The sequence below is a fragment of the Ips typographus genome, linkage group LG16 (assembly GCF_016097725.1).
Source record: "Ips typographus isolate SLU linkage group LG16, UJ_Ityp_2.0, whole genome shotgun sequence".
Classification (NCBI taxonomy): Eukaryota; Metazoa; Arthropoda; class Insecta; order Coleoptera; family Curculionidae; genus Ips; species Ips typographus.
The window spans coordinates 4,985,345-5,007,657 of record NC_138437.1 but is presented as its reverse complement, the minus strand read 5'-3'; the positions used below and the strand labels follow the sequence as shown (position 1 = coordinate 5,007,657).

Genomic DNA, 22,313 nt, shown 5'->3' with positions numbered 1-22,313 from the left:
TGTTGATTGTTGAGTAAATATTTACGAAGAGTTTCCGGCAGGTTTTCCACAACAGCATCAATCAAATTAGGTTAAAAATAAGTTTCGAACTTCTAAGAAAAGTTAACATCTGAAGTTTGACGTGTATTTTTTCCGTCAGGGTAAATAATGCTAAACTTTTCTTTAATAAACTAATGGTCTAGTTCTGAATTGCCAGAGGGGGGGTTATGCGTAAAATGGTGGAAATATCTCAATTCTTGTTAGAGCACGTGCTTGCTGCAATCGATGGTATGAGCTTGCGCTAGTTCCTCTGGCTCTTTCAGTCTTTTCGTGGGCGTCGGCTACTGCACAAGGGCTTCGTTGGCCAAAGGTAATTTACGAGATCGTACTTTAGATGATGTTCCGTTAAAACTTTTTAAAAAATTTGCCAGCAGTAAATTCGATTTATTTTTAAATTCTATGAGTTATTTCAGTTTTTTCGGAATTGTCTGAAGAAGTGACTAAAAGTTTGTAACAGTTAATGAAACACATACCAGCAAACTTAATTAATTTTCATTATTGGTATCTGGTTCATTAACCACAAATAACAGTAGAGAGTAGAAAATATTTGCGCTAAAAATTTTTCTTGTTCGAAAATGAGCGGAATTGCAATTTCTAGATTTTCTAGTGGGCAATTCAGACCGAAATTCGGCCAGTGGAAGCAAAAATAAATTGAATTTACATAGAAAAATAATAGTTTCACTTTTAGGAGGACAGGTTGGTTTTTATATGAATTTATTTACCTCCTCATGCAAAGCTGCGGCTGAAATTCAAGCACCAAATTAATATTTAATTAGATTTTAATTTACATTTTGGTGTGCCAAACTACAACAAACGCAAATAATAACTTATTAATGAACCATCTCACCCTTTCGAAATTAAACTTTTCATTTCCCAAAACAGTTTCATCACAAGAATGTATAGCTTCATTGAATGCTGGGTTGCATCCCATAAATCCTTCATGTTTATTCAGCTTCATTTAATGGTACACCCATCTAAAATGCATGTATGATGATTTGTGTATTAGTCACATATCGGATACAAACTTGAAGTGTCCATAGAGAAATTCAGCAGGATTTGCAATTTTAACCTTTGAAATGACACGAACATAAAAGGGAAACCAAACTATCTAAAGCAATTTCTTTTGAGTAGTAGTGACTAATGTGGAACAGATTTTTGAATTATTCAACAACTTTTACACTCAACTAAGTCAAACTGTAATTGTCAGCATTATTTGCTTTTGCGTCTCGCACACATTTTCATTATCATAAATTTAAATTTGTACTCTATGCCTTATCATTATGAGGAAGTAAACGCTACTGTAAGTAAAAAAATTTTTTTCCTACTTTTCACATGTGTTTCAAAGTGTTTTCAGTAATTTGTGATTTATTATGTAAATTTGCTATTAAATGTGTGCTGAGGGTTGCCAATTGACTGAGCCAGTGGTTTTTATTTCCTTACTGCTTTTGACTAGTTAGTACATAAATTCTGCCTAAAATTTACAATACTAGCAAAAAGTTAGTATATTGAAGTGAATAATACAGATAAGATAATGGAAATGGAAAGTTTTATGTTATCAAAACCCACTGAAATATTCTAGCTATAGAATTTTATGAATTAAATTACGTGGGATGTGAGTAAAGTGAAGTATTGCAAGTACAAAATTTTTAGACTGATTTTGTTTCATTTGGAAATATAATGCAGCTACGGTTTTCTCTTTTTGCCAATTGCCCTTATCATATTCACACGTTTACCTGTGTATTTAATTTAAGAACCTGACGAATAAAATATGTAAACCTTTGTTAATTAGTCAGGAATGCTCTTTTTGTGGTTAACATCCTGTACAAGTCTAGTTTTCTACAGGTAAATCAGACTTCTAGATCTCATGTACAGGAAGAATTAGAAAAAAAATTCTGTTTAATTCAAATTAGCCAAAAGTCCCTGTCGTAATGGATTTCTGCAACGAAAAATGAACCAGTTCTTCAGATATTTTTGTCCTTCAGGTTTTTAAAAAACGTAAGGGCGTTATAGTTTAAATTTTGCTTCAGGAGTGGTTTTAGAGCAGTTGACTACTGTTCTTCTAAGGTTATGTTTGTCAATTTTTTCAACATCCTGTCTAATTGGGGTAAATACAGTATTAAACTACGACTTACAATCCAGGTAAACAGTTTTTTTAAAAATGGAATTGTTCTAGTTTCATGTTCAAGACTTTGGGAACAGTTCTTCTGCAATTATGTTAGTTTTTTTGACATCTCAAATTGTCGTAAATACAGTATTAAACTACCGTTTGCAATAGAAATTGTAATTTTTAGGCGTGTCTGCTATGCTTCGACTTTTGGGATAGGTGACTAGTATCTTTCTAAGGCATGGTGGATTTTTTAGGTTTCTTTTTCAATCTTGGAGAATTGTTTTGCAAAAATCAACAAAGTGAGTGTTTACTAGTGTTAATCTCATTCTGATAAAACTGCCACAACAACAAAAAACAGGTTAATGCTATAACCAAAATAGACTTTTTCTATTATCATCAATAATGTAAATTTTAAGCTTTTAACTTGCAATGACATTTTTTTATTGAAAAACAACAAAATCATTGTTGATTTCTACAATTTTCTTAAAACAGTGTAGTAGCATAAAATATATCGACTTGGATGCTATTGTTATAATTTCAGTCTAATTCAAAGACGAGAAAAACTTTTCTCCTCAAAATGTCCCTTTTCTTCAATTTTGATTACTAAGTAATTTCGTATCCTTTGGTACACCCCGCAAATTTCATCATTCTTGCCTCGTATACATAATTTATCCCTAAGCGGCATATTTGCTTGATGCTCTTTTTATCCCAATTTTGTTTATATGCTTCCTGCTAAGGTACACAACATTACTAATAATGTAATTCACAGAGAAGATACTTAAAATCAAAAGTTAACTCCGTTAAAATCTCAAATTTGTATCTGAGTGAAGTTTTAATTGGATTTAACAATCTAAGAAAACAAACGTTTTTTTTTAAATGTTTGCGTGGGTTGCCATGAATTAAATGCGAAAGACTGGCGACATTAAAAACGACCATCCGTTTGTTTTCTTACAGTCAAATAAATATCCAATTAAAACTTTCCATCCAGTAACTTTCTATTATTTGGCAGTATACACTCTCTGATTAGTGCCTTGTTTTTATCACTAATTAGTCAAAGGTAATTTGGATTTTATTAGAAATAATTCAAGTTATTAGGGGGCTGAAATTCCTCAACTTTATTTAAGTGGATTGACAAAAGTAATTTTCGACTAATTTCTTCTGTCCAGTTTATAATTAAAGCAATTAATCTCTCTGTTCTTCTGGTATCTTTTATGGAATGTTCCATTGTATGTCCATCAGCATTCAACACAAAATGCTTCCTAATCGTTTTTGTCATTTATTTCAATATCACCTACATTTTCAGCATTCTTAGTTTTTCATTTTACACAGTAAATGCATTTTACTAATGTCCCAAGAAAAGTAACTGGGACGTCATATTCAAATTCACTTTCATATATTGAAATTATGTCTTAGATTAGTTCTCAAGATTTTCTTGAATAAACAAACTAATTCCTTTGTTACCGACAGATTAAGGAATTGCACCTTGTTGAATGAATTATCAATATCTGTTTTATGAGAGTGTCAGTAAATTAATCATATAATGTTATGATTATTTGTCTCAAAGTAAATACACTTGGAAGATCCCGGCGATATAGATTTCTAAATGTTTTACGACCCATAAACTTGGTAAAGGACTGAATGAAGAAGTTGTAATCTGGTCCACTGAAACTCCAATTTCAACTCAATTTAAGGGAGTGTAGCATTCCTGCTTGGAGAGTTCATTCAGGCAGAAATTCTCTTTGCAAACATTACTTTGTTCAATTACTGGTGTTGCTACCCTTAAGCAATCAACCCTGTTGACGTAACTGCAAAAAAATTTCATAAAAAGTTCCTATTTATGTTTCTGGCCACAGTGTATGTTTTTCGACTGGCATTTTAGGGCTAAATTAAAATTTTTCCTCACCGTTTTAAAACCGCCAGCATTATTTCAGCAAATAACGCACCCTTTGTTTATTGGGGGTCTGTCAAGGTTGATTTTAATTTTCCTGGTGAGATGTTAATTCCAATAGTCGCTTTCTGAAACGGCACTTCTTATTTGGAATTTTAAAAAGGGTTTGCCTTGTACAAATGTTGATTCTGCAGGATTTGGTTATAAGCCCTGTAGGAAATGAAACAAAAATTAACATGTTGATCTGTCCAGATTTAGTTGCCATTTTCTTTTGTCATGGCATTTAAATGTTACTCATTTGTAAGGCAGCAAAGTAATCCAAATTTAATTAAGAATCATATTACCTAATTACCACTTTCAAATTAATTGTGACAGAAGTTAAAATACACCTGTTTTGTGAGTTATTTGAACTTTTATGCTTTTATTAGGTCGGTAACAAGCTGTTAATTATAAAGGATTAGTACTAATTAGTAATGTAAACGCAACGATTATTAAATGTATGCATTAATGCCAACAATTTTCAGCATTGTTATGGACAACACGTCTATTAAATACCAATCAGAACATATAATTTCTGAGCTGTGCTATTTCAATTTTGACATTATCAGTAAAGCTTGAACTGAACTGGCCTAGTTTCCATCGTAAAAATATGAGACTTTTTTCTAGTTTACCAACACTCAGGGATAACCTAGAAAAATTTTGAATATCGTTTTAGTCTCAAATATTTGCAAAAGTTCAATAAAAACTCCTAAAAATCCTTCATCTCCTGTCTGAAACTTTCGTCCTTCGCATAGCGAGACGCTTCTGAAATATTGATAGCTTTGTAAGAACTATCGCATAACCGACGTTTGATTCAATTTTGGAGAGACCCAGTTTCCGAATAAAAGTTTGATATTTAGGAAGTTTGATCTCAAATTGTCGATGCCATAAATTGTAGATTTATTGAACTGCAAATAAAAGAAAAAAGCGTCTATTATATTCGAATTAGAGGTGCTTATATTGCAATTAATTAAATTAGTTCCGGTATTATTGAAACTAAAATTATCACGAAATTTATGATATATTCCATTGATTTGGCTTGCTTTATAAATTGGTTTGGATTTAATTAAGTGCAATCAGAATAAATAAACATTTTTTTGCTCAAATCATCGAAAATAATTTATCAAAAACGATTAACAAAAAAAAACCATCAACTACTTAAACTTTCTCTGAAAGTGGCTAAATACTTCTCAACATTACAAAGTTTCAGGAGTTAAGGACGAAAGTAAAGGAACAAAACCCTTTTGAGGATTAAAACTCTACACCGATTGTTAAAATTAGATTTGTCAGGGTTTGAAAGAACGCTTCTTCAAGTAAATCAAGTAATTAACAACACCGGTTTCAGACAGGAAGTTTTAAAATTACTAGAAGGAAAGAGAAATATTATGTTACTCGAAAATTTCATCCATTATATTGGTTAGCTTACGAACGAACTTGTCTAATATCTTTATTTTGATACTAAAATATTCTGGTTCATAATTTAAAATATTTTTGTTTTATACTTTTTGTGATTTGTTTACTTTTAGAACTCGTACTTGTACTCACCAACTTGCTTATTTAGAACACCCTGTATATTATTAAATTTTTTAATGATTCCTAAATTTGATGTATCTAATCTTTAGGACATTTATTTGTTTTCTCTTCTTAAGGTTCAAATAGCGTGACAACTATGAAAGTCATCCACAAAGACTATTTCTATTTTTTTATTTTTGCAATAAATTATATAAATATTGTACGTTGATTCTAAAGCCTATTCAGAACCAAATAAAACAGACAGAATATAAACTTCTTATTTTGAAGGTATGAAGGAGTGACAGGATAATGTTGATCAACTAAAATTCTGTAACATATTAGTCTGTTGATATTATGGCAACTACCTTAATTAACTTGCAAGGTTAATTAGGTTATATCTACATTAATTGTCATTAATAAACACTGAAATATCTACAGGCGCTAATTTACTATTAAATTAGTCAAACAAGTTACTCTATTTGACTGAAAAATTCAAATTTTTACTATAAACTATAATTTCTAACAGTCATTGTGCTGTAAGCTCGGTTTTAGGACCTATTATAACAAAGCTAATTTTACAGTTTACAAACCGTTTCGAAATTTATGTGTAATATAACAGAGGGTAGGCATAAACAACAGGTTAGGGTCGTAAAATATTCACAGGTCATTCTGCGTCCGCATTGCATTAACTTCAACAAATATTTTAGACTGTATATTTTTAGGTTTAGTGACTTTATTTTACAGTATATTTTTCTGTTTATTAGGGTATTTGATGGCAGGCAGAAGGTCCAGTTCTATTGGCTGCAAGTCACTAATAAACAGAAGAGCGTCAGTGTATGTTAATGCGTATGACCCAATAAAAGTGAACTTGGTAAGTTTTGCTTAATAAGACCTCTTTTTGCGATGTTATGAAAGTAGTTGTGCTAAAAAAGTAAGAGCGAGGTTGAGTACATCAGAAACAAGCCCCTTTATTTACGTTTTGCCTCATTTTCTTTGTTTGTCAAGTACTTGTGCCAACAAAGAAGTAGTCTTTAGCAGTTTGGAAAACGAAAAAAAACCCAAGGCAAGTAATTACAACCTATCCAAGTGAATGATGTATCTCTTGTTCTATTATAGAAGCAATCTTTAGCTTCCAGTAGAGTCAATTTAGCTACAATTAAAAATGCATCGAAAGTTTGAACAATCAAATTTCCTGGTTGCACTTACAAAACTGCTACAGTTACATTAAAGTTGGATATGTTTTTAAGTACATAGAAAATGGAGTTTACAACTTCAAAAGCAACCTTAAAAGCTTTATATATCATAAATCACTTTTATGCGGTCGAAACGTTCGTATTGAAGCTTTAAAAAGAGCCAGTTGTATTAGGTTATGTGAGAGGTAAATATTTTTATTCCCCAGCTTCTGTAACAAACACCGCAATAAAAGATATTTTCTCTATCTAAAAATATTACTACAACAGTTTAACACCCAATATAATTTAATGTGAGGTGGGCTTACTTATATGGTTTCGGGGACTTTTTCCATTTCGGCGCTACACCTTCTCAAGGTTTTAATGGAATCCCTAATCCTTCGGGGTTGGATCCCAATTTTATATAAGAACGTACGTTACAGCCGGAACACTTGCAGAATAATCACGTAAATCCCATATTTAATAAAACTGAATTTTTGGCTTTGTTAGAAAAGGCGAAAATGTGATTTTTTTACTGGAACAAAACGAAATCACATTACTGGAATATTAATTCAATGGGGCAATCCATTATAATAGAAGCCGTACAAATTGCCTGTCATTATATTACAAATTTCTTTATTCTAAGGCCCACGATTTATTTATGCTTTTGTATCAGAATGCTAATAAGTTGTTTTTCATATATCCTCTCATATACCTCCAAAGCAGTTCTATTTCAATAAAGGCAAAAATTCAATTTACCTCAACAAGGATTTTTTACCCTTATTACATGCTGTTATTTACTAAATTGTTTTTCGGTGAAAATATTTTTTTAAATTACCAACGTGCTCTCTGTAGTCTTCTTTTTGTCTTATTTTATAGAATAAAATCATTACTCACTTTATTTTAGAAACAGGATGTTTTACTTAGCTAAATAGTAATTGGTTGCTTATAAAGTGTGATATAATTGCTCAGAATTAGAGCTCAAACACCAAAAATAAGTAAGTTTTCTATGCTGCATAGTTGGTTATTTGAAAAGTTATATAGAGGGTTCTCTTTTTCTTCTAAAAAGTCTGGATAAGTGCATAGTGTTATTCCTAAACCTTGACTTTCCTTACTATTACATTATTACATCATATTTTGACAGATGATATTTGCTTGTCAAGTCTTTTGTTCTGTTCTAATATTCTGAAATTGAAAACTGTCAAATTCAATCTTATAAATATACAAAACAACGAAACATACTTGAAAAGTAACAAAATTAGTGTTACTTTGGTTGAATGCATTTTATACCTTCATTAGTGCATTTTTCGCATTTGGTTTTATGCTTCTGACTTAATTTTATGACAACCGTCAAAATCTTTTCCATAAAGCTGTAAAACCACAAAACCGTCTTAAAGACCAGTAAAATCAGTATAAACAGTACTAAACGTATTTTAAAGTTTTTTGAGTAGAATTTTGACAGTTATGACATTTTTTAGAGTTCGGTTCTAAACCTAGAAACTGTCAAATTCAATCCCATGGAGGTGCAAAACAACGAAACATACTTGAAAAGTAACAAAATTAGTGTGATTTTGTTTGAATGCATTTTATACCTTCATCAGTTCATTTTTGTCATTTTGTAATATTTGGTTGTATCTTTCTGACTTTGTTTAATATATTTTAAATGTGGCAACCATCAAAATCCTTTCCATAAAGCTGTAAAAGCACAACACACTCTTAAAATCCAGTAAAATCAGTATAAACAGTACCAAAGGTATTTTACAGCTTATGAGTGGAATTTTTACATTTGACCGTCAGTTACAGATCTGTTCTAAACTTAGAAACTGTCAAATTCAATCCTATGGAGGTACAAAATAACGAAACATAGTTGAAAAGTAACAAAATCAGTTTGACTTTGGCTTATTTTTGTCAGTAAACTATATCCCCAGTCCCTAAATTGGTTTTAAGATAAAAATTTTCAGCCTTTTTAAATTCAGTAGTTTCTAGAATAAAAAACAGTTACTACCTAAATTATTTTCTATTTTATGCATACTAAAAAAGGAAAACATTTTTTAGCTCGTTTGCTGGCAGCACAGTGAACAATTTTGAGTAAAACCGCAAACATCAAAAGCTCATAATACAATTAAAATTATTTTTGTGGAGAGGGATTAGCTTTGCCTGAACGAGAAAAGAGCTACCAAATAAAAGGGATGACCCACAAAAGGTGGAATATTATTAATTATTTAACCGTTTTCAGTTCTCAAAATATCTAAGCTCATGGAGATTTGAATTAATTAATATTTTTTTGTCTCCCAATTATAGAAAATGGAAATATGACAATAAGCTTGTCTAATTACCAATTTTGGTGATGTTTGATTATAACTTACTAATTTTTTAACATGCCTGAACATTTGCTGTAACTTAATATAAACAATAGATGTTTCAGTATGATCACAAACTTAAGTAATTACATTAATCCGGCTTTCCCGGAAAACTGTGTTAAACGTTAACGTTCCAGCATAGTCAAAGGCAGGAAGTTATAATGTAATCACTTTTAATTACCAATTAATATTCATAATTATTATTAATCAACAACATCATCGATTAAGGAGGGAGTTGCATTTGATTGATCACCATGTTTGTTTTATAAGGAAGTTTTGTTGGTTTTCTAGTCTTTTTAGACTGATAACTGATAGGTGAGTATTGCAGCAATAATAGCGTATTTCATTCAAAAACGATATAAACCAGTTTTAGAGCAGTTAAGGGAGTTTTAATAAAGGCTTCATTATCCTAGCTGCTGATTTAATCATATTAACCTTCTAACTAGACTGTAACAAGGGAATTAGTAAATGAAGTACCTAAAAGCGTTAATGTATAATAAATAGACGCACTTAAAGACAAACTATAAAATACATTTTGATATAAACACACGGCAAAACTGGAGACATTTCTCTCTTGAGTCAAACATATACAAACAAAATTGCAAGAAGAAACAGCAACTCTTGGACACATAGAGATTTTGATAATAAATTTATGTTGCATGTTCATGACAGAAGATGGAAACACATACGAGAAACATCTTTAGAAGTAAAATTGTTGTCTGCAATTTCTCTAAATAAATAAAAGATATCTTTGTTTTATATATGTAAAGGAAAATTTCGAGCTCATATCTCCAACCAAAATCCATTAGCATAATGAATTTCATGAGTAAGGAAATGAGAAAAATTGACTATTTAAAGATAAACGCTTTATTGTTATACAGTTGATTTATGTTTATTTTCAGTAAACCCAAGGTTTGTTATGTAATACTCAAACTATTGAAAACCTCAGCTTTTGCAAGTTAAAAACAGACCCAAAATCAGATAAATTTATAGAAAAGCTTAATTATTCACTGCATTTTTCCATAAATATGAGTTGCTACCAACTACAGTGATTTATGCAGATGACTATAACTTTTTATTAATTCAAAACTCCTGGCATAGCGCATTAACTTATCAGATTTGGTGCAGATTGAGACACCCTAGTTGGAATGGAATAATTTCCAGTTGAATTATTACAGAATATTCTTTGTTTCTATAGTAAATAAAATTATTAAATTAGTTTTTATGGCAAAAAGTTTTTTTAGGAAATACTGTTCATCATCAAGAAAATAATATACCTCATGACAAGCTAAATAATTATTATGTGGGCGTTGAAAATATATCAATTCAAACATGTAACATTGTCCTTGTCTCATTAAAATCAGTTGTGAGCTTTAGAGCTTTTCGTTTACAACGAAATGCTTTTTATAGTGCGGCGAAAGTTTTTAAACATAACAATGCCAGTCCCGGATCAACATAAGGACTGGCCCTTTCTGACGTGTTGGGTAACATGTTCGTAACGTTTTTAATTTAGATCTCAGTAAAAAAAAACTAATTTTGTTTATTTTATGTCACATTATTGGTGGTAGGAGACTTTAATAAATTAAAATAAAACAAAACTATACTCAAGTTTTCAGAGCAGTGTTCAATGTTGAAATATTGTTTAGGTGGAAAAAACATAATTTTAAAAGAAATGTGAGAAATACAACATACAAATCTTCCAATTTGTAAACACCCATAATACAAAATTGTTTTCAGAGCTTTACAAATCCAATTTCCAATTTAAAAATTCCATAATTCCTAACATTCAAAGTTAAATATTTATGCTACAGGTATGGCAAGTTTAATCCGAAATCCATGCCTTCGGAGCTTTTAAAATTCAATTTAAAGCTTTTGGGCAATGTTGCCAATGCGAAATCTTAATCCATTATCTTCACCAAATTTCAACAACATAGAATTACCAAAGAGAATTAAATCTTTCCAAAACTTACTTGGCTAATCCATTAAGTAGGAACACGTGCCTTTATTCTGATTTTTTTTGTTTAGAATAGTCGGTTAAACCTAAAAAAAAAATTGATTTATTACTATGTAATTGATTAGAATTTCCTATAAAGTGAGTACCAAATGGCTCTTTTTTAACCTCAGCATCAGGCTGTAACCTTAAAACTGTCATTTTGTGAAAGAAGTGAAAAATTGACTTTAAACTCTCAAACATAAGTCAGAATTTCCTTAAATTATAAAACCAGAAATTTCAATTTTTTGTTCAATATTAATTGAACAATCGATTTAAAACCGTCAAATTTTCAAATGCCAAAATTTTGTCACAAATCGAGTTAAAATTTAGAAGAGTGAAGGTTTTAGGAAGAGTTTTGACGTTTGAGACAATTGACAGAAGACATTTTCATGGTGTAACGTAGACTTTTAGCAATACTATCCACAGTCGAGTGTTTTCCAACCTGACGAAGAGTTTTTCTGTTGGAATTTTGATAGTTTGGACGTTTGTGACAGTTGGTCAAATTTGACGCCCCCTAACGGCCAAACATTTGAAGCTATCAACCTATGTTGTCATATTTTTGGATAGCCCATTTCATTAGCTATCCATCGACGTATAAAACTTCATACCTCGTCCATCAAATAAGACAGTTATTTAGGCTAAAACAAAACAGTGCATGAAAATGTATTTAAAAACATTGGTCAACTTTGACGCCTCTAACGGTCAAACGTTGAAGCTATCAATCCATGTTGCCATATATTTGGTTAGCCCACTTAGTCAATAGGCTATCCACCGACATATAAAACTGTATTCTTTGTTCGTCAAATAAGACAGTTGTTTAAGTTTAAATAAAACAATGTAGGAAAATTGAACAGAAAACATTGGTCAAAATTGACGGTCAAACGTTTGAAGATATCAACCCATGTAATAAATTTCTATAGCCCATTTTACTGGCTATCCATCGACATATAAACTTCATAACTTCTCTATCAAAAAAAACAGTTATTCAACAATAAAACAGTGCAGAAAACACAAGAACATTTAGTTTTTCCAGTATGCTAAGACCCAAAAAATTGACTTATTATTGTCAAATTTCAGTTTGCTGAAAATTAAAAATTCAGTTGAAGGCAGTATAGAAATTTTCTTTACGTCAAAAATAAAAAACTGACAAATTCAAGCTGCAATTATTAAATATCAACTTTCAAGCTGTCAAATATCACCTTGACACTGTACAAAAAATCAACTCAAAAACGTAAAACTCGCGAATGCCAAAATTTGACTATAAATTTAATTAAAACAGCAAAACCGTTATTTTTTAATTTAAAAACAGTCAAAGAAACAAATGGTGTCAAAAACTAAAAATTGGATTAAATCTGGAATAAAGTTAACGTCACAATTAAGGAATGTGGATGAAATTTGGAATTAAAAGCTCCCAAAATTTATTTGGAGTTTCACATAAAAGAATATCTGTGGCTATTCAGTTACACAATGTATTTAATGGACAGGTGCTCGTAACCCTATCTCACATTTTTTTTTATCTAGGTTGACAGGCAATAGCAATCGCTATCCCCGAAGGTTCTGACACGTTCAGGATAATTTAAATCCGTTGAAAGCTCAGGCAGGGTTTTTCTTTTTAGGCTATATCCAGGCTTATTTAAGTAGATACTTTGAAAAATTAGACCTTATTTATACCCTTAAATGGTTTAGGAACTAGGATCAATTATCAACTTTGATATATGAAGATATTAAATTTTTAGTACATCATAAAGCATTAAAATCCTGGTTGGAAGTAAATCTTTACTTATTATTCAGAGCACAAAGCCATATCTCGTTTAAACTAACCATAATTTTTCATCCTTTATCATGTTATGATCGAACATAAGGGGCTATTGTGCCGTTCTTAACAGATAACTTCTAAGGAATCAGATGACTCGGTCGGTCTCGTAATTAAACTTCCGGGATCAATATCGGAAATAAGTGTGCATTCACCATTTTCTTTTAGGATCTACGATAGGAATAGGAGGAATATGGAAGTCTGGTCAATGTTCTTCTGCTTTAATAAGTTTTCAATTTCTTATGCAAACTTACTAAACGACGTAGATTAAGTAGACGAGGCAATTGAAAAAACCACATTTTCACAGCACGATAAAGCACTCACTCTAATTAGATTACTCAATAATCTAACTCGGGGGGTAACTTTCACAATTGAAATTTAAATTGTAAAATTAGTTCCTTGACAAAATTATTAAAATCACCGAGGAATTTGTAACATTTTTCTTTACTGGGGGTACTAATAAAAATACAAAAATTAATTGGTTGCTTTGCTATGATAATTGCCAATTAAATTACTCACTTTGAAATGCTCAACTGTCATAATTAGTCTTTAACACAACTCTTTATTTTTAATTAATTGTTTTTTTGCTACTAAAATCAATAAAAGACTAATACAAATTAATTTATGCCTTCTAATGTCTGTTCTATGCCAAGCTAAATTTCAAATGTTTGACCATATGTTCAAGGAAACTTTTGACCTAAAAGATAACTTTATCTATTGTTATTGAATTTTAAACAATGTTACAGAACTTTAAAACATGGTGCAACCTTTCCGAATTAGTTACAAACTTCAGCTGTAAAATAAAACAGTTACACCAGAACTGGGTTGGATTCTAAATTGCAGTTTTTAACATGCACGAAAGTTTTTTTTTTATTATTTTTACTGTTTGGTCAGTAATTATAACACAATAGTGAGTGGGAATACAAAGAACCAAAGCGAACACAAAAATCTTGATTTTGAGGCTACAAAGTATAGTAAAATATACTTCCAACCCCAAAACACGCAATGCGTGTTTCAGTCATAAAGTTTTGCCTCTAATACAATTTACACGCTCTTTCAAAGTTTACTAGTAATCAGCAAATAGTTATGCATAAAATTAATTATCTCAACCAAAACTGGTTTGTGATAGTGCTATTAAGCTAGGAAAATAGCAATTAAAGGATTAGAAAGCCAAATAAAACTTTTGTCGCAGTCTGTATTTATTTTAGTATGCTTGCCGCGTCCTGGTTCGTGAAATTGCCGGTAGGGACAAAATTTTCAAATATGCGGTAAATGCAAATGAACTAATGAACATTCTGCAGCTTGAATTTGTAGAGAAACCCTTAAGCCACTAATAGGTTTGATCTCCCGTTCCTAAAAGACTGATGTGTGGTGTAATAGCAAAAGATAAAGGATACACAGGCAGAGCCTAGTAATAATGTTTCCGCTTTTACGATACCGAAAAGCTGTTAGGAACTATTCAGGAAATGTGCTTAAGCAACGTTATTCCAGCTATTACCCCAAAACTTTTGTGGAATTCCTATTAATATAAGCCATTTCTTTAGTTTTATAAAATTGAATTTGTTTAGGGAAAGAATTGAAAATTCCTATATAATAAACACGTTTTAAAATTGTGAAACTTCTTTTCTTCATCATCCTAATAATTGGAATAATTGTAGGACTGTGGAAGCATCTAACCAAAGCTTTGAGGGTTTTTCCTTTTATATGAAATTTAATTAGTAATGGGTAAATTACCGGTAATACTTTACTAGTAAAATTTGACCGGTAAATTACTAATCCGTGTTTCTGGCAGTTCATATTTTGACACCGCTTTTCTCCCTGACTGCATGAAAAGTGTAGTAATTTTAAATTTCTGACTTTTCAAATTAATGACCACTATGACAGGAAAATCTTTCAAGCAACACATACACCCATAAATTTACTGGTAAAATTGGTCAATTTCAAATCACTAAAAATATTTTAAAATTGTAAAACTAACTTTCTTCATCACTCTAATATTTGAAATAATTGCAGGACTGTTGAGACACCTAACTAAAGCTTTTAGGTGTTTTCCTTATATAAAATTTAATAGAATTTTATCTGGAGCAGTGGAAAAGAAAAATTACACATTGTGAAAACGTGGCATCAATTCTTTAAATGGTGATGACTTGTTTTTACGGAAATTTATCTAATAAATCACAACGTTTTCATCTTGAGAAGACGGCTTTAAGGGCTAATTTATTGAAACTTTATTGATCCAAATTTGACCTGGAAATTCGTTGCCATACACACAGATACAGCAAAATTCTGATTCAGATGATATTTAGCCAAAAATACTAAAAAACATAATGTATGCTTCTGCAAGAAAAGCACAAAAGCTTCAGGCATGCGAGTAGATAATATTTTATTCACAAACTTTTTACGATTTATGGTCGTCTAAACTTTTTCACGACTGAGATTAGAAAGCTAATTCAAAATTTATATTATCTCCAAACAGTGAAATTTTAAATTTATTTTTATCCGACCTCAATAGCTTCTATTTGAGTTGTTTATGTGTTTCGTACATTTACCAACTTAGGTTAACGACTTAAGTTTTTAAACATTACATTTCCATTTACATTGTGGGTCAAAGCTATAACGAATACACTTTATGTACTATGATAGTCATATTTTAAATCCTGGGTAGTTTTCTATTAACTTTAGTTATGTTTAATAATAAAAATTAATTGCTATTTATATAACAATCCTTTAGCTGTATTGTTTGTTGTGTTATTATTGGCGAGAGTGGAGTTCGTGAAAATGAGTGCTTTATTACTAGTATCGACTTTCCATTAATTGTGGGGTAGAGGGCCACAGATAAATCACCTGAAATTAATGTTTCTGAAAAGGGAATTTCCCTTATTTCACCAAAAGTAAATCAAATTTAAATTCGATAAATCACGAGAAGACCGATGCTATTACAAACGTACCGAAATTTATTCCTTAACCGAATTCCCACAAGGGAGCTAAGGATTTTCTATTCATTGAGCACAATGAAGACGCGAAGTAATAAAACCTTCCACGAAATTACATTTCGAACACGACTTATTTTGTTTCAGCTCGTGTTGGATATTAATGCTCAAATTGCGCTGTTCAGAGATCTTCTGGTAAATATCGGTCAATCAAGAGATTGTCCAGAGCACAGGGAGAGGATAAGGAAATTGAGGAGAAGTTGCGTGGAAGCCTGCAAGAGTACCAGTCAAATGATTTTACCCCATATTCAAAGGTTAGTATTATTAATTAATATTATATGCTAAAGTTATTGGTAAGTAATATGCGTGCCAATATTAATCAAAAAGGATACTTCTCTGGGGCCTAAAAACGATTATAGGAAAATTGTCCATTAGGGAAGAGGAGAATGTTGAAAATAATTGAACATTGCATGATAAACGTTTAAAAGGTTTTAAATTAATAATAACTTTGGACAGCTTACAGTAAAAACTATTTTTTAGTGTAGATGTGTTACTGTTATTATGGTGTTAAAAAGGTTTTGTCCTGTTATCTTGCATTTATTTGCTATTAACGAGTTTTTGTTTCCCTGCATGATTTGTTTCCTTATCTTTTGATGGGTTTATCCCACTGTATTGTAAGTCTTGACCAAATGTTGGCTATGCTATAGCTACTTTATACAGGGTATTTCACATTATTCATTTGACGCATTTATCGTATAATTCCTAAACTAGTAACAGTATTTTGTCAGAAATTGGTTACACTTTTATACTTCCTCTGGGTTTCGTTTCCAATTTTAAAGCGACAATTTGCCAAATTAACTGTTTTCTAATTTTCTCTCTGAAAAGAGTCCTATAGAATTCAACTCCTATCGATTTTCCAGTTCTTACAAACCAACATTACACTTTTCCGGAAATGTAAAATTCGAAACGAACTAGGTCGAACCACAAAATAATACATTGTTTTGTAAGGTTGAGTCAGGGATTCAAACTTCATTTCAATAAATGTATATGTATCAAAATCTGGAACGAGATACGGGTGTAAAGTTGTTTAAGGTGGAAAAGAACAGGATATGTGTTCACATCGTATTGGAGGATATATCCTGATATGTTGGATTCAAAGCTCATTTCAATGAATTTATCGAGTTGTTGAAGGTAGGATTTGTATTTGCAACATATTTTGAATGTGTCAGTTTCAAAGCGTCAGGCAATAAGAGTGATAAATTATACACGTGCTGCTACTTGATAATCTTGAGGTACGTATACGCGGAAAATATTTTCATTTAGCATTTCCATGTATATTTTAAGCCTTTAATACAGTGTTTACATGCTTATATACTTCGACAGTTAATTATACCGCCTTAACTGGAAGCTGGTTATTTTTTTAATTAGGTCAAGTAGAAAAGGGAATTTTAAACTACTCTGAAACAAAATCACCACAATACCGCTTTCTACTTTGATAATGTATTATTCTCTCATAATGCCTCAGGATCAATTGAGGCAATGATGTTATGCAAATGTGGTGCAAACTAAACAAACAAAATGGTTTACTATTAAAACCGATTTCCAGATCAATCGGAAACATTTAATCAATCCTGTGTGGGGATTAAATAGGATCCTGAGTACAGGAAGTCGACTTAAAATAGATGATAGGGAATTTAGTCTTGACAATTTCCCTATTCTAGCAGCCAGACAAAATAGGTCATTCCAAGTTTCATTCTCGGTGCAAAAGCTCTCCAGTACACTGCAGGAACGAGAAATTAATCCGACGGCTTTTGCGATGTAACAATGGATGTGTTTGGGGTTGATGAGGAAAAAGTGTTTCGTATTTATGAAACCGGACGCCGAGTGATATTGCTAAACAATAACCACCCGTCGGATAATATTTACTAATCAATCTAGAGAATTGAATAACGTTTTTTAAAACCCAACTAGCGTGAGGCATGATTATTTATTGCTTCATAAACTTTTACAGCATCATACATTGCACGATAAAATCTTTACAGTACCATCACACATTTTTACGATCTAATTTAAATACTAGATTTCTTCAATCCTGGTATCGTGCACCCACTTATCTAGAAAATGTTTCAAGTAAACAACTGCAGAAAAATGCGGACATTTACATTAAAACAGACGACATGTCTTGCAGTGTTGCGGATTTACTAACAATATCTTTAATTACAATATTTCCTGCCTTGGAGACTTTTTGACAAGGTAATTTACTGTTTCGGTTTTTGCTTTTGATCCTTGCTGCACGTACTTTTGTCCAGGCCTAAGCCATTAATTTGTTCCAAGACCTCTTTTAATTAGTACGTTTTTTTTATAATAGGAGGGTTTTGCTAATGAACTCGGTTTAGCTACTTACAAGGCCCTAAATGGTTGTCAACTGCTTACAAGAATTTTTAGTAGAATTACGTCTCACCCGCTGAAAAGCCTGAAAGTTGTGAAAAATGTTAATAGAGAAATATAACACAAAAAGACTATATTTTGTAATGATTTTCAACAACAAAACACTAGAATTTCTAGCCTTTTTAGGAAATATCATTGTAAGTAATAAATAACCCCAATATTTTCATTACCAGATAACAAACGTTACATGGTTTTGCATAAATCAATACTTAACAATTATTGTTATACATAAAATATGTGTACTGCTTTTATTACGAGATAATTTAAATTATTAATTGTAAATAAAACAGAATTTATGTAAAAACCAAATACTTTCTGTCCATACAGTTCAGGCAGTACAGTTATGTATACAGTGTGTCCCAAATTGGAATTTCGGTTAAAATGGGAAAGTTTTAGAAAATTGTATGTAAAACATGTATTGTTAAGTTTTTGTCGTGCAAGTTGGAATTGGAAAATTTGTCCGCCATTATGGAAAACAAAGTCATTATGTCATGATGTTCCTTTGTTTTAAAGCTCCTAGAACATGCAGAGCTACTGTGACGTCATCAAATAATTGGTCATATAACCTCTTTACGAGTATTCCAATAGTATTGATTTCTTATAATTAATTGTCAAATTGTGTCACATTTGCTTTTTAAACTCATTTTTCTCTTTTTTTTTTGGCTTTAAAACGATTTTTTCTTATCCAGTTTCTCTTTTTAAATAATTTGGTACCAGTTGACCGCCATTTTGGAAAACAAAGGACAATCATTATGGCATGATGCTCCTAGTTTTGAAGCTCCTAGAATATGCAGAGCTACTGTGACGTCATCAAATAGTTGGTCATATGACCATTTTACGAGTATTCCCAATAGTAATTAATTTTTCTTCAACTGTCAAATTGTGTCACATTTGTTCCGTTTGTTTTTTAAACTTGTTTTTCTCATTTTTCGGTTTTCTTCGTAAAAAAGTACACTAAAATATCCGTAAACCGAAAACAAATTTCACATACAATTCTTAAAAACTTTCTCAGACTTATGGTTACCAAAATCCCAACACATGAGAAACACTGTAATGGTCAGGTTTACTCACCATCAATTTGACAGTGAATAATTATTCCTATGGTTCTCATTAAAAATTCTACTATTGCAGTACCTTTTAAAGTAGAAAAATACTTTTTCTATTGATTCAGATTGTATGCAATTTCATTTTCGCAGAGATGAAACTAAAATTCAATATACAGAACTAGAACATCGCAAGGGGATGTCATATTGTATCAATCTGTCCCGGATGATCTATATAACTTTTATTTGGGCTTAAAGTCGAAACTCGGAACTTTTTACAAGGTAAAAACCTTTCTAGGTTTACGTCGAGCGAATGTGTGCATTATCCCTGAAAAAGGAAGAAAATCGCATAGAACGGAGCGAGTTAACCGATAACAGGGACCAATATTTTGGAATGGAGTTAATAAGAAAGAAACCTTTAGTGGGGTCCAAATAAAAGTATTTCAAAGCCTAAGGGTGTTTTGAATTTAGTCTGCTATTATATGGACATAGAAGAAGATTTCAGAAAGTATTTTTTAAATGTTTAGATGGAGAGAAACTAATTATAAAGCTATATCTGGCGTTTACACTGGAAGTGTTTAATAATGATATTCCCCTTACAGTTCATTGAAGGAACTGAGAATGACAACATCTTTCCTAAATAGGGAGGTTGCCTATCAAAATAATAAATTTAAGGCAATATTTACTAATTTTATGTTTATCAGCTTCCGAATTTCAAATGTTTGGTTTATACAGTAAATCGGAATCAATCTTCTATAACGATCAGCGAGAACTGTAAATATTTACGAATATTAGTAAACAGTTAATTATGGAATGTAATTAAAAATAGTATTTTCCTGTTATATGCATGATTTAAACTGTGTACTTTGTGGAAATTAATGTTAATACGAGTATTTAAAAACTGGACTTTAGTCACGAAATCTAGCTATACAAATTTTGCCTTCCAATTGTAAGAAAGTAAGTAAATTTGATTAAAGATTTAACCTCTGTAATATTTTATGGAAATTAGCCCAGCTACAGTACTACAACTTTAACAGAACATTTTGGCTTACATGTGAAAGAAATAGACTAGAATGTCTTGTCCTTTGTTGAGTCCAATATGTGTTTTACCCTGATTATGTTTTAATCCAAAACTGCTCGATAACACTACTCATCTTGTTAAAATGTTAAACTATCCTCGTACAATTTCTTAATCAAATTACAAATTGTAGTCTCTCGTTAAAGAACATTAACGAACTGTTTGGAACTAAAGGGAAGCGGCTTTAAGGTAAATCCATTTGGCCAACAAAGTTTAGTCTAGGAACATCTAAGCATATTGTCTGTGCTATTATTACGAATGACAAACTCTCCCTGGAAAGAGATTAGATTAAGACCAATCCCCTTCAAGCTGGGAGCTTCCGGTTATTAAACGAGTTTACGTTGTTTCAGTGCAATTGATGAGGGGATACCTGCGGATAACCAGAATCTTGTCATGTTGTATTTTATGACCCAACTTTTTTACCGGGAACTACGCAAGTCTCATAGATTGGTCCAAATTGTTCCAATGGATATGTCCGGCTATTATGGTAAGACTACATTAGTGCGTTAATGTTAGCTAGAAAAATTATTTTACAGACAACAGGGCTGGTCCTTCAAATTTGGGTAATGTGATAAGCCAGATTTTGCTGTGCAAACAAATTACCCCCGACTTCAATCATGAGGAGCTATGCAGTATTGCCAAAGATTCAGAGGAGATTGCAAAAATATTAAAAGAAATGGGAGAATACATGCCTAAACAAGAAAATAACGTTGGTAAGTGGACCTAATTAAAAAGTAAAGTCTAGTAAACTTAGAAAATTTATTGCAGAAAAATCGTCTGCTTTGAATGAAGACAACTCAAACCAATGGACCAAGAAACGTAAAAACTTTGTCTACAGACACATGAATTTGTTCTGCTGTGTTTCTCGGCCTACTTACCTCTGACAGAGTGAGGATCGAAAATTCGGAAGAAAGAGAAGCATCTAAAATCAAAATTCATTGTCCAATTTCCTTGAACGAGATTTAGGGCTTGTTCAGCAAAGTCAATACGTTTAATATATGGGTCCATTTTTATAGTTTAGTGAAAAAAAGCTATAGATTTATAAATGCACAAACAAAAACAGTCTTACTGTGGTTTTTGGTGATGTTAACTTGCTTCTTCATGACAAGTCTTTCAAATAAAATACCTCAAAATTTCAACTTCATACAATTTTCTTTAGTCATGCTCTCTGACCCAATTTATCATAACGGTATTTTTATAAACAAAAGGTATATCAAATAGTACAAATTGATGGTTTTTAGTGAATTTGATTGTATATTTTGAGTCTGAAATTTAACCACCAGTAGTACTAACATATAAACACAGTAGATGTTGTATAATACATCCTAAATTATTATTATTCCTTGATTAATATATCACTAAATGTAGGTCTAGTGTCAATTCTAAAACCGATCGCGTGCAATTATTAATATTCTAATAAATTAGCCATTCAATGCAATTATGAAACAAAAGAATTATAAATGTATATAATATTAAACGCTCATTGTTAACATTGGATTGAGTAGTGCATTTGTTTCGCTCTGATTAGCTTTAAAATATACAGGGTTAAACACAAATTTACGGCAATAATTGCTCTCTCCTAGCTTGCATTGTCTATTCTTATATATAATCACCGTCAGTTCACCAATCTCTTATATGCTATATAAAGTAAGTTTAAACAAACTTTATTGGCGCTAATAGATTTAAGATTTTCTGGAGAATAAAGTGGTGATGAAGTGCTCAGAAAACGGACCTCTAGCCCACAACATTGTAGTAGTCATAATAGGGGACCATTAAGGGACACTTCCAATTTATCGCAGCCTGTGTTAAAAAATACTATTAGATATATCCCGTTAATAAAAATTCGAAGTTAAATAAGAGTTTTATTTCAAGGTTCTAATTTTTAATGGTGCTT

At 31.3% G+C, this 22,313-nt stretch overlaps 1 protein-coding gene across 1 annotated transcript; it reads left to right on the top strand.

The window, feature by feature from the left end:
- The first annotated feature begins 315 nt into the window (after nt 1-315).
- On the top strand, nt 316-21,558 carry dcma (decima). Its single transcript, XM_081993839.1, has 6 exons — nt 316-349; nt 6,350-6,456; nt 15,998-16,164; nt 20,770-20,906; nt 20,956-21,132; nt 21,188-21,558. Exons 2-6 carry the CDS (start codon nt 6,358-6,360, stop codon nt 21,301-21,303), a joined length of 696 nt encoding a protein of 231 aa, XP_081849965.1. The 5' UTR covers nt 316-349; nt 6,350-6,357; the 3' UTR covers nt 21,304-21,558.
- The last annotated feature ends 755 nt before the right edge of the window (nt 21,559-22,313 follow it).